The sequence below is a fragment of the Lampetra fluviatilis genome, chromosome 62 (assembly GCF_964198595.1).
Source record: "Lampetra fluviatilis chromosome 62, kcLamFluv1.1, whole genome shotgun sequence".
NCBI lineage: Eukaryota > Metazoa > Chordata > Hyperoartia > Petromyzontiformes > Petromyzontidae > Lampetra > Lampetra fluviatilis.
Window position 1 is genome coordinate 5,769,098 of NC_136336.1, and position 14,106 is coordinate 5,783,203.

The 14,106-nt window shown below is 52.3% G+C and overlaps 2 protein-coding genes across 2 annotated transcripts in view; both read left to right on the top strand.

Moving 5' to 3' along the window:
- LOC144951398 (uncharacterized) overlaps window positions 1-14,106 on the top strand; it is a 493,651-nt gene that overhangs the window by 194,119 nt on the left and 285,426 nt on the right. The window lies entirely within an intron of this gene.
- Window positions 1-14,106, top strand: part of LOC144951423 (melanocyte protein PMEL-like) — a 35,703-nt gene that overhangs the window by 11,510 nt on the left and 10,087 nt on the right. Inside the window, 7 exon segments of the mRNA XM_078881668.1 lie at window positions 4,038-4,190; window positions 6,238-6,384; window positions 7,506-7,646; window positions 8,990-9,151; window positions 10,815-11,125; window positions 11,127-11,301; window positions 13,130-13,244. Coding sequence (XP_078737794.1) covers window positions 4,038-4,190; window positions 6,238-6,384; window positions 7,506-7,646; window positions 8,990-9,151; window positions 10,815-11,125; window positions 11,127-11,301; window positions 13,130-13,244 — 1,204 coding nt within the window.

Below are 14,106 nucleotides of genomic sequence, written 5' to 3' on the forward strand. Positions count from 1 at the left end.
GAGGCGAACGCGCGCGCGCTGTCAACAGCAAACAGCCCTTGGCGAGTGGCGTTGTCTCTGCCGTGTACAGAGTGGTAGGGGTAGTGGCGGTGGGTGAGCTGCTGCTGCTACTGGACTATTCCCTCGTTATTCGCGAAGAGGGATGCGTTCCCGAGATGTTCGTGAATGGCACATTTTGCGGATGATATTGTCCGTGAAAAAAAACGTGTACATATATATACTTGTAACGAATTGCCTTAATTCAATACGGAAAGAGGCTGTTTCATATGTGACAATTATCATAACACGTCACTTTATCTCTCATCACTTTATCTCTCATCACTTTATCTCATCACTATATCTCATCACTTTATCTCATTCGTTTCATGTCATAATTTTGTCGCTCATTACTTTAATCTCATCACACTATCTCATCATCACTTTATCTCATCACTTTATTTTTTTCTCTCTCTCGATTCGGCAGCAGTGTAGAGCTCCAGTTGCGATTCGCGGATAGCCAAACTCGCGGCTAGCAAGATTCGTGAATAGCGAACGTTCATGGCAATCTACGGAGTTGGTAAAACAGCCCACTCAATGTAGGATCACAGAGCTTGGGCAATCGTTGACGTCACTTGTCTGTGGTTCCCCCCCCCCCCCACGCCTCTGAGTCTCAAGGATGAAAAATAAAACTGTGGGCTTAAACAAAAAGTAACCGTAACTTTTAATTTCAAGTAGTAGGTTTTTACCCTTTCAAGACTGCTTGTGTTGTGGTTATTGCAAACATGATGCCTTGTATAAAGGTGTCAGTTTTTGTACCAGTTGAAAGGGTAAAAACCTACTACTATATTTTGCCACTGGCAAAGGAGATGTCTCATAGTTTTAATTTAAACTTTATCGTTTCAATCAAATCTGAGCAAGTCCAAGCAACAAACGGATGTTTGTACAACAACAGCAATAACTAATAGAGTGCTGCAAAAAACATCGCCGGCAGTGCAAACGGCGGTGCAGGGGACAGCCGGAAACACTCGCGCTCCGAGCCGCGCGAGCCCAGTTCTTTTTTTTTCACGATCAGTGGAAACAAGAAGATGCTCGGTGTAGTCGGCACTTTGCTTCGCTCATCATTTCGTAATTTTTTTTTACATTTTTAAACTTTGCTTTATGTAAACCCCCACCTCTCGCTCACTCTCTCGCTCACTCTCTCTCACTCTCTCGCTCACTCTCTCGGTCACTCTCTCGCTCACTCTCTCGCTCACTCTCAATTCTAAGCCACGGCCGACGTGAGCCGACTGGTGTGTGTGCGACGTAGTGGGGCATCGCCGCCGCGGTGGGTGAGACGTTAACCCCCTTAGCCGAATAAAAATCCGCACGCTGAGACTCGATACAAAAAAAACTCCCGCAGATTACCGTCGGCTGCCTCGTGAAGTGCCTCCGAATGGACGACAGTGCTTGGGCCGGGTCGACGGCTTGACACCGGCCGGCGCTGAGCGAGCGGAGACACCGGCCGGACGAAATCCACTCGGGGACTATGAACGTCGAGTCAAGTTCCACGGGGGGGAGGGGGGTGGGGGGGGTCGAGCCGACCGAGGCGGCGACTGAAAATGAAACAACAAAAAGTTCGAAGAGCTTCGTACAACAAAACTACGGGAAACCCCGGAGGTCACCCAGGAGGGTACACAGGAGGGTACCCAGGAGGTCATCCAGGAGGGCACCCAGGAGGGTACACAGGAGGTCACCCAGGAGGGTACACAGGTCACCCAGGAGGTCACCCAGGAGGGTACACAGGAGGTCACCCAGGAGGGTACACAGGTGGGTACCCAGGAGGTCACCCAGGAGGGTAGACAGGAGGGTAGACAGGAGGGCACCCAGGAGGGTACACAGGAGGTCACCCAGGAGGGCACCCAGGAGGGTAGACAGGAGGTCACCCAGGAGGTCACCCAGGAGGGTACCCAGGAGGTCACCCAGGAGGTCACCCAGGAGGGCACCCAGGAGGGTATACAGGAGGTCACCCAGGAGGATACACAGGAGGTCACCCAGGAGGGTACATAGGAGGGTACCCAGGAGGTCACCCAGGAGGTCACCCAGGAGGGCACCCAGGAGGGTAGATAGGAGGTCACCCAGGAGGGTACACAGGAGGTCACCCAGGAGGGTACACAGGAGGGTACCCAGGAGGTCACCCAGGAGGGTACACAGGAGGTCACCCAGGAGGGTATACAGGAGGTCACCCAGGAGGGTACACAGGAGGTCACCCAGGAGGGTACATAGGAGGGTACCCAGGAGGGTACACAGGAGGTCACCCAGGAGGGTACACAGGAGGGCACCTCGGAGGGCAGTTGAATCAATGCGGCAAGATTCTTAAATTCCCCCCCCCCTCCGCCCCTCTGTCCACCCAGCAGCATCTCCGACTAGCACGCTAGGCTAACGTACGGCGCGAAAGAAGTTCCACATACGTCGTGTATAAATGGGGGGGGGGGGAGGGGGGGCGGTGGGCACACCGCAGTCAGCCTATCCACAAGTCGCGTGCACGTGGTGGGGTCAAGTGTGGGTCTACTCTCGTCTCTTTCCTGATGATCCTTTTTGGGTGTCTGTGAGTCGTCCCTTAGCCACGATCATCGTACGATGCTCGTCACGCCACCACGCCGTGACTCCTGTCCATCGGGTGGCTCTTTACTGTCCACCCCCTGGAGCCCCGTTGGAGGAATTTTTGGCCTCGGGTTCTTTCGGAGTTCCGCCAATTCACGCCATCGATAGGGTCCACAGCCCCGTATAACTCGACACTATACCCTCGACAAACGATCCGTACGATAGTCACCACCTCCATACGTTGAATGTCTCGTTTAACGTCGTTTGTAATGAGCACACTAGGGGTCAGACTCGAAAAATAATCTGCCCGAGCTGACGATATAAATGTATTGTTACCATTGATTTGTTTGTGCAATATTGATTGATGGTTTGTAATTTTTTGTTTTGCCATTTCCACGCATCATCGCTGAACAGCATTTCACTTGCCTTGATTGCTTTAAACAAACACATTGTTTTGAATAAACGTTTCTTTTTCATTTGTAACCAGGTAACGGCCCACTGAGCTATGTAACTCATTTTCAGAAGTGACCCGGCTGGCACAAATTATAGCTCGAAGTGGTTTATCATCATCACGTGGACATTTACAGCAGACGCGTGACGTTGATTCTAAATGTGGAGGGGAAAACCGGAAGACTCGGAGAAAAATCCATGCGTCCATTGGGAGAGAGAGACACGCAAACTCCAAATATACAGCAGCAGGCGTCAAGGTCGGGATCGAACCCACGACCTCCTGCATACCAGGCGAGGTAGTTAACATCTCCTAGCCAGCGTGGCATTTTGTCATTGGTGGCGCAGGTCACTCTTGCAAACGAGACTCCCCCTGGTCTATTTTGCCGTTCCGAGACACCTGCCAAGTTGCGGGGTTTGGGTGTCCCGTTCACCGCCGAGTCTCGGAACGCGCGAGCGTGTTTAGCGTTCATTTTGCTAAGAGAGGCGCAGCAGCGCCGTTGTTGCTCACCGCGGAGAACTGTAGCGACACGACCGCAGCCACTCTACGATAGCCGGCGCCAAATCTGTACCATACGGCCCTCCCTTCCGCGTGGCCTTGTGGGAAGCTTCTGTGCCGATGAAGTTACATCACGTTCGTTTATCTTCCCCGTCTCTGTTTGATGACGTACGTACACGTGCAACGGGATTGTAAAAAGAAAACGATGACGTGTACACGTACGTCATCGGAACGTACGTGTGTACGTCATTGGAACGGGATTGGAAGAACAAACGATGATGTGCACACATACGTCATCGGAATATACGTGTGTACATCATTGGAACGGGATCGGAAGAACAAACGATGATGTGCACACATACGTCATCGGAATATACGTGTGTACATCATTGGAACGGGATCGGAAGAACAAACGATGATGTGCACACGTACGTCATCGGAGACGGGAAAGGTTTAAGCAAAACAAATAAATAACACGGCGTCCCCACGTCCTGCCCCTCCCCTCCCCCTCCTCCGGTGCCGTTTTCCACAGGATTCGAGGACGTCTTGGCGGCTGGGAAAGATGATCTCTCAGGGGCGGCAGGCTCGGCCCCCCATGGCTGGCAGCAGGCCTCCGCCGCTTGGAACGACACGGCGTACCCCGTGTGGGCCCCCAACGACACGCGCTGGGAGAGCTACTGGCGAGGTGCACACGCGGGCCTCGCACGCGCCCACACACACGGCCCTCACGGTGGCCAGGATATGTTAACTGCCTCGCCTGGTATGCAGGAGGTCGTGGGTTCGATCCCGACCCTGACGCCTGCTGCTGTATATTTGGAGTTTGCGTGTCTCTCTCTCTCTCATCATCATCACGGTGGCTAGGAGATGTTAACTGCCTCGCCTGGTATGCAGGAGGTCGTGGGTTCGATCCCTACCCTGACGCCTGCTGCTGTATATTTGGAGTTTGCGTGTCTCTCTCTCTCTCATCATCATCACGGTGGCTAGGAGATGTTAACTGCCTCGCCTGGTATGCAGGATGTCGTGGGTTCGATCCCGACCCTGACGCCTGCTGCTGTATATTTGGAGTTTGCGTGTCTCTCTCTCTCTCTCATCATCATCACGGTGGCTAGGTGATGGTAACTGCCTCGCCTGGTGTGCAGGAGGTCGTGGGTTCGATCCCGACCCTGGCACCTGTTGCTATATATTTGGAGCTTGCTGTCATTTGTGATTGCAAGGTCACTTCTGAAAAAAGAGCTACGGCTCAGTGGACCTTAACTGGTGAATTAGAAACAGTTTAGTATTAAAGGCAAAGGTCCTCCGCATAGCCTTTAACAGACTGCTAGGGCAAGTGCTGTTAGCGAGCCCCCTATTAAAGGCCGACACGGTACATGAAGGGGTGGGTGGCCAGCACCATGCCCGGCTGCCTCCACTTCTCCAGTGCTGACGTTTAAGACACTCGCCTCAGGTGTGAATGTAAGACCGAGGCAACAGCTGCCATTCGCTGTCCCCATCCAATAATTGTCCCGAGACCATCGCGATCCCGATCCCATTACTGCCCCGATCCCATCGCTATCCAGATCCCATTACTGTCCTGATTCCATCCACCGTCCCAATCCCATCCACCGTCCCAATCCCATTCACCATCCCAATCCCATCCACTGTCCCAATCCCATCCACTGTCCCAATCCCATCCACCGAATCCCATCCACCATCCCGATCTCACCACCATCCCAATCCCACCACCATCCCAATCCCATCCACCGTCCCAATCCCATCCACTGTCCCAATCCCATCCACTGTCCCAATCCCATCCACTGTCCCAATCCCATCCACTGTCCCAATTCCACCACCATCCCAATCCCATCCACCATCCCAATCCCACCACCATCCCAATCCCATCCACCGTCCCAATCCAATCCACTGTCCCAATCCCATCCACTGTCCCAATCCCATCCACTGTCCCAATCCCATCCACTGTCCCAATCCCATCCACTGTCCCAATCCCATCCACCCAATCCCATCCACCGTCCCAATCCCATCCACTGTCCCAATCCCATCCACTGTCCCAATACCATCCACCGTCCCAATCCCATCCACTGTCCCAATCCCATCCACTGTCCCAATCCCATCCACTGTCCCAATCCCATCCACCGTCCCAATCCCATCCACTGTCCCAATCCCATCCACTGTCCCAATCCCATCCACCGTCCCAATCCCATCCACCGTCCCAATTCCATCCACCGTCCCAATCCCATCCACTGTCCCAATCCCATCCACTGTCCCAATCCCACCACCATCCCAATCCCACCACCATCCCAATCCCATCCACCGTCCCAATCCCACCACCATCCCAATCCCACCACCATCCCAATCCCATCCACCCAATCCCACCACCATCCCAATCCCATCCCCCATCCCAATCCCATCCACCCAATCCCATCACCATCCCGATCCCACCACCATCCCAATCCCACTACCATCCCAATCCCACCACCATCCCAATCCCACCACCATCCCAATCCCACCACCATCCCAATCCCATCCACCATCCCAATCCCACCACCATCCCAATCCCACCACCGTCCCAATCCCATCCACCATCCCAATCTCACCACCATCCCAATCTCACCACCATCCCAATCCCACCACCATCCCAATCCCACCACCATCCACCCAATCCCATCCACTGTCCCGAACCCATCCACCGTCCCAAATCCCATCGACTGACTCCGGTTCGCGTGGCCGCTGGGCAGGCGGCCGCATGAAGGTGATGCTGACAAGCGACGGGCCGGCCCTGGTGGGCTCTCGTATCACCTTCTACTCCCAGCTCCACTTCCCCCGCGGGCAGCTGCCGCAGGCCAACGGACGCGCCGCCTGGGCCCAGAACGGCACCGTCAATGGTACCAGCGGCGTCAACTCGCCTCGTCGCTTCGTGTGCCACACCGACTCCTCGCCTGTTGTTGTTGTTGTCTTGTTGTGGTCTGGGAGTGTTGTTGTTGTCTTGGTGTGGACTGGGACTGTTGTTGTTGTTGTCTTGGTGTGGACTGGGACTGTTGTTGTTGTTGTCTTGGTGTGGACTGAGACTGTTGTTGTTGTTGTGTTGGTGTGGTCTGAGACTGTTGTTGTTGTTGTCTTGGTGTGGTGTGGGACTGTTGTTGTTATTGTTGTCTTGGTGTGGTCTGGGACTGTTGTTATTGGCTTGGTGTGGTCTAGGAGTGTTGTTGTTGTGTTGGTGTGGTCTGAGACTGTTGTTGTTGTTGTCTTGGTGTGGTGTGGGACTGTTGTTGTTATTGTTGTCTTGGTGTGGTCTGGGACTGTTGTTATTGTCTTGGTGTGGTCTGGGACTGTTGTTGTTGTTGTCTTGTTGTGGTCTGGGACTGTTGTTGTTGTTGTGTTGGTGTGGTATGGGACTGTTGTTGTTGTTTTGGTTTAGTCTGGGACTGTTGTTATTGTCTTGGTGTGGTATGGGACTGTTGTTGTTGTTGTCTTGGTGTGGTCTGGGACTGTTGTTGTTGTCTCGCACCTCCTCCTCACCTCCTCCTCCACCCTCCCCCTCGACCCTCCTCCTCCCCCTCCTCCCTCCCCCTCCTCCCTCCCCCTCCACCCTCCTCCTCCCCCCTCCCCCTCCTCCTCCTCCCTCCCCCTCCTCCCTCCACCCTCCTCCTCCCCCTCCTCCCTCCACCCTCCTCCCTCCACCCTCCTCCTCCCCCTCCACCCTCCTCCTCCCCCTCCTCCCTCCACCCTCCTCCCTCCCCCTCCACCCTCCTCCTCCCCCTCCTCCCTCCCCCTCCTCCCTCCACCCTCCTCCCTCCACCCTCCTCCTCCCCCTCCACCCTCCTCCTCCCCCTCCTCCCTCCACCCTCCTCCCTCCCCCTCCACCCTCCTCCTCCCCCTCCTCCCTCCCCCTCCTCCCTCCACCCTCCTCCCTCCTCCCTCCTCCCTCCCCCTCCTCCCTCCACCCTCCTCCCTCCCCCTCCAGTCTAAACAAAGATCCTGACCCTGACGTCCGCGCGTGTTCCAGGGAGCCCCGTGAGTGCTGGTCACGAGGTGTACCCGGAGCTGAGCGAGAAGAGCGCAGGAGGCCGCCGCTCATTCCCCGACGGGCGCCCCATGAAGAGGGGCAGGAGGGACGAGGACTACGTCTACGTGTTCTACACCAGGGGTGGGGGCACCCACACCCCGCCCCCCTCGCCCCCCTCCACCCCGCCCCCCTCGCCCCCCTCCACCCCGCCCCCCTCTAGCCCGCCCCCCTCTAGCCCCCCTCAACCCCCACCGCACGCCCCCCTCACCGCCCACCCCGCCCCTGTCACTCCCCCCTCACCCTCCACCCCACGCCTCCTTCACCCCCACCCTGCTCCTCTCGCCCCCCCACCCACGCCCCCCTTACCCCCACCCCATGCCTCCCTCACCCCCCACCCCACGCCTCCCTCACCCCCCACCCCACACCTCCCTCCCCCCCCACCCCACGCCTCCCTCACCCCCCACCCCGCCCCTCTAACTCCCCTCACCTCCCACGTCTCCCTCACCCCCACCCCGCCCCTCTCGCCCCCCTCACCCCCTACCCCACGCCTCCATCACTCTCCCACCCCGCCCCCCTCACTCCCACCCCACGCCCCCCTCACTCCCACCCCACGCCCCCCTCACACCCCACCCCGCTCCCCTCACCCCCCTCATCCCCTACCCCACGCCTCCTTCACCCCACCCTGCCCTTCACTCCCCCCCCACCCCACGCCCCCCTCACCCCCCACCCCGCTCCCCTCACTCCCCCACCCCACGCCTCCCTCACCCCCCACCCCGCCCCTCTCGCCCCCCTCACCCCCCACCCCCCTCCTCACCCCCCTCACCCCCCTCACCCCCCACCCCACGCCCCCTCACCCCCCACCCCTACGACAAATCGCTAACCTTAAACACCCGGTCATTCATAAAAGTTGAAGGCGGTATAGTACCATAGTAATAGAGCTAGTGCAGAATCACTGAACCGGAATTAATATCTCGAAAGCATTTAGCACGGGGCCCTTGAAAGTGCGGGGCCCGTAGCTACTACTACATATGTATGTAGCTATCAATTCCGGTTCAGTGATTCTGCACTTGCTCTATTACTATAGTACTACACCGCCTTCAACTTTTATGAACGATCGGGTGTTTTAGGTTAGCGATTTGCTACCACATATATAGTAGCTACTACATATGTAGTAGTAGTAGCTACTACTACATATGTATGTAGCTATCAATTCCGGTTCAGTGATTCTGCACTTGCTCGATTACTATAGTACTACACCGCCTTCAACTTTTATGAACGACCGGGTGTTTTAGGTTAGCGATTTGCTACCACATATATAGTAGCTACTACATATGTGGTAGCAAATACATATGTAGTAGTAGCTACTACATATGTAGTAGTAGCAGCTACTACACATGTAGTAGCTACTACTACGACATATGTAGCAATTTTTTGCCACTACAACACCCACCCCCCCCCTCTCCCACTTGCCCCGACGCCTGCAGGTCGATTCTGGGAGATCGGATCTCAGGTGACGGCGACCGTGACCATCGACACGACGGACATCCCCCTGGGCGTTCACGTGGTGCAGCTGCTCATCTACCAGGAGCGCCACAACAACCAGTTCATCCCTCTGGGCAACGCCACCGCAGAGTACACCGTCACCGGTACGCGGGGTGGGGCTAGCAGACCTCGATAATGCCATTTAGCTGCTGAACATATCGCCGTAGATTACGAATTTAACCCGAACATTTACGATTGACACGTAGGCTTTCAGAATCAGAATCAGAGAGGGTTTTATTCGCCATGAAATTTTGCACGAACAAGGAATTTACTGCGGCAGGAAGGTGCATACATTCAACATGTAGGAATCTTAAAACTTAAATAAGTGGTATACAGTCTAACTATACTAAAATTACAAAGTCTAAGGTATGTAAAATTTTGAATAAGTATACAATATAAAACGTGAACTAGCCGTAATATACAATCCTAAAATACAAAAATACAAATAGGGTAACATGTTGTAGATATGGCAAGGTGTAATTTTGTAGATAAAATGTTAAAGTAATAGTAGGTTTTTACCCTTTTAACTGGTACAAAACTGACACCTTTATTCAAGGCAGCATGTTTGCAATGACCACAACACAAGTAGTCAAAAAAGCAAACAAAAAGAAGCAACTCTGATAAGGATAATAATATGCACTGTCCTTGAAGTTGATTGGCCCACACCCGAGACGGCTTTCTTTAGAGCCTAGTCCCCATTGGTGTAGGGCCAGATGACACCAGAAGGCGTACAACTCAAACACAGTGCAATCATCATCCTTATCAGAGTTGCTTCTTTTTGTTTGCTTTTTTGACTACTTGTGTTGTGGTCATTGCAAACATGATGCCTTGAATAAAGGTGTCAGTTTTGTACCAGTTAAAAGGGTAAAAACCTACTATTATATTTTGCCACTGGTAAAAGAGATCTCATAGTGTTAAAGTAAGTGTAAAAGTCATTTTAAGCCCTTGGCCTTGCTGAGGAGGCCCACAGCGGATGGGAAAACAAATATTATTCATAATCAACGTTTTTAACAACTGCCTGATTACTAATCTAGAATATAATTACAATAACCCCCTCCGCCTCAAATCGTTGCACCTGATGAGTTGATTAGTTAATGATGACGTCACCCTGCTGCTGCTGCTCTGTATAAGCAGCAGGGTGACGTCATCATTAATTAATGATGACGTCACCCTGCTGCTGCTGCTCTATATAAGAACGGGAGACAGAGCAGAGCCTCACCATTCTGGCGAATTGCCCGATGATGCTGGATGCAATTACCAGCGAAACGTCTTGCTACTCAAAAATTGTAAATGTTGTGGTTTCACGCTTCAATACACCGGTGGGCTAAAGCAGTGAACTATTTGTCCTTTGTCAACGTGAAACTTTTTTGCTGATTGGCCGTGTCGGGTGGTGGAGGGTTACGACACATTTATAAATAACGCGATCTAAACCCAAAAACGTTGATTACGAATTTGCGTTTCGATTTAAAGCTTTCGTGACTGCAGGGATTCATCTTCTTGGTTCTTTCGGTGAAGTCACGTAGAAGGGAAGTAATAAAATAATAAAAATAAAACATAATTTTATTTTATTATGTTAAATTTTTAATTAAATAATAAAAATAAAACATAATTTTGTTTTATCATGTTTTATTTTTATTATTTTATTACTTCCCTTCTACGTGACTTTACCGAAAGAACCAAGAAGATGAATTTACGAGTGACAAAAATTCCCCCAAACCCCCCCCCGTCCGTCCGTCCCTCCCCCACCAACCCCCCTCCACCGCCCAGACCAAGTCCCGTTCAGCGTGGAGATCAGCCAGCTCAACGACCAGAACTACCTGGACAACCGCTTCGTGGAGAACCGCGACGTCATCTTCACGGCCCGAGTGCACGACCCGAGCGGGTATCTGCGCGACAGCATCGCAGAGCTCACCTACACCTGGAACTTCGGCGACGAGAGCGGTTCGCTCATCACGCAGATGCCCACGTGCCGTCACGCATACGCGGCAGCGGGCAACTACCGCCCGCAACTGGTACTTCGCGCGATCATCCCAACCAAGTGCGGCACCCTCAACGCCACCGTCATTCCCGACGAGACCCACGCGCACCACCACCACGACCACAACCACCACCACCACCGCCGCCACGACCACCACCGTCGCCGTCACCACCGCCGTCGCCGTCACCACCGCCGCGGCCACAACCGCCGCTGCCGCTGCCACCACCCCGTCCCCTCCTGGTGGACCCACCACTCCAGCTGCTGCTTCCACCAAAGGTAAGGAACGATGCGCTGGGGGGTGGGGGGGGGGGGATAGTCGACCATTGGTCAGGGAAGGGGTTCACGGCTGTCCAGGGTTCACAACGAAGATTTGCCCTCTAGGGCGGGTCACATCGTAGGCCAAAGGACGGAATCCGTCTGATTCCAGATTCTGGCATCGCTGGAACGTGGTGCGATGGCGATGGTATCGAACTGAGACAGTTAAACTACTTTTATTTGAGCAGGTGAGCCCCACTGATATATGTCGCTGTCTTTTGAGAAGGGGACTGGTTGTGACAAATGATAGCCCAACGAAGTGGCTTATCATCACGTGGACATGCTCTACAAACACAGTCATAATTTCCACCGTGATGATGGTTACAAACTGAGTAATCATTGGAAAGATGTGATTAACCATGCAAAAAAGATTTCACTACACTTATTTGGCCAATCTTTTTGACAGACAACTATTACAGGTTTACCATGTTCAGTTGTTTTCTCCTTTTCACAGGTTTAGTCACAAACCGTACCTCTCCATAACAAAGGCTCACCCTCTTAAGCCTCACCTTACCATATGAATAAAAAGTGTGCTGCACTTGGCCCTTCCCCCCTCTCCAACCATTATATAAACGGAGTGGTAGCTCCTGCAATCTCTCATTTACTTGATACAGCTGTCGTGGCTGTGACGGTTCTACCTGAAGACGGAAGCTTGTGTTGCCTCCGAAACGTCGTGATTTTTATTTTATTTTACTTTTATTAATTTTAATGTTTTACCTACGTGACTTTTTCGGATAAAAACAAAAACCTAAGAATATCTAAACACGTGTTTATTAATGGGGAGGGACAAACCGGAGGACCCGGAGGGAAATCCACGCGACCACGGGGAGAACACGCAAACTCCTTTTGGTGTCCTCTGGTCTAACAACGTTTGAGACGAGGCTCAAAAGAAAGCTGTCGCTGGTGTGGACCAATCAGTTTCAAGGACAATGCATATAATATCAGAGTATGTTTTTTTTGTTTGCATTCTAACCACAAGTATTGTGGTTAGTGCGAACATGATTCCTTGTAAAAGGTTTCAGTTTGGTGTTTAAACATCCTAACACCCGTTTTGTTGCCAGAAAAAAGGGGAAAACCCTATTATCATATTTTAGTACTGGAAAAGGAGATCCCATGATCCAATTATACAGCAGGCGTCTGGGTCAGAATCGAACCCACGACCTCGTGTACACCAGGCGAGGTAGTTAACATTTCCTAGCCACCGTGATGATGATGAGAGATAGAGACACGCAAACTCCAATTATACAGCAGCAGGCGTCAGGGTCGGGATCGAACCCATGTCCTCCTGTATACCAGGCGCGATAGTTAACATTTCCTAGCCACGGTGATGATGATGAGAGAGGGAGACACGCAAACTCCAATTATACAGCAGCAGGCGTCAGGGTCGGGATCGAACCCACGACCTCCTGTATACCAGGCGAAGTAGTTAACATCTTGAACGGACGTCATCCAGCAGTGGACTGATCATGTACGATGCTGCTGCTGATGCTTAACAAGCAGATGAACTTGTGACTCATCTGATTTGATGATGAAGCCAGTACCCCAATATTAACACCAACCGATTTGGGGCGCCACGGTGGCTAGGAGATGTTAACTACCTCGCCTGGTATACAGGAGGTTGTGGTTTCGATCCCGACCCCTGACGACGCCTGCTGCTGTATATTTCGAGCTTGCCTCTGTGTGTTTGTCTCTCTCTCTCTACCCGTGGTGACCGCGTGGATTTGTCGCTCAATAGCTCTGACACCCCCCCCCCCCCCGTGTCCCCCCCCCCACCCAATTTCCCTGGCAGTGCCAGCCACGCCGAACCCGGCCGCCTTGCTGATACTGACTGCGGCGTCTCAGCTGCCCGCTGAACCCGACGGCCAGACGACGTCACCGCCGCCATCGACGGCGGGCACCGTCAGGTGAGGTCAAACGACGTGAGAACGAGGGCGGGGGAGGGGGGGGGCACAGGGGGCCCCTCCCGGAAAGAGGGGTGTGGTGGAAATTCCACATTACGAACAAGGAGAGAGGACATGCTCCAATGGGCAAGTCGCAGTTTCACGCCGTCGAAGTTAAAGGGAAGAGCGGAAGGCGGGAGGTCGCTTGAACAAGTGGGAAGAGGTGTTTTAACCTTTGTGGCGATTAAACACCAAATAGAAACCTTTTGCGAGGAATCTAATTACTGCATTAGGCACACACGGTGATTGTGTTGAGCATGCAAACAAAATCTGAGAGTGAAATGGCATTTTCTTGGTTCTTTCGGTAAATATTCTTAGGTTTTTTCGGTAAAGTCACGTAGGTAAAAAATTAAAATTAAAATTAATAAAAGTAAAATAAAAAAAATAAAAAAAAATCACGACGTTTCGGAGGCAACACAAGCTTCCGTCTTCAGGTGGAACCGTCACAGCACGATTGCTGTATCAAGTAAGAATTTCTCTTACTTGAAACGTCGTGATTTTTATGTTTTATTTTATTTTTAATTTTACTTTTATTAATTTTAATTTTAATTTTTTACCTGCGTGACTTTACCGAAAAAAACCTAAGAATATGAATCCTTGCAGTCACGAAAGCCTTACATTTTTCGGTAAAGTCACGTAGAAGGGAAACAATTAAATAATAAAAATATAAAACAATAAAATTCTCACGACCTTTCGACTGCAACACAAGCAATCGTCATCAGGTGAGAATTGTATTGTTTTATATTTTTATTATTTAATTGTTTCCCTTCTACGCGATGACTTTAGCGAAAGAACCAAGAATATGAATCCCTGCAGTCACGAAAGC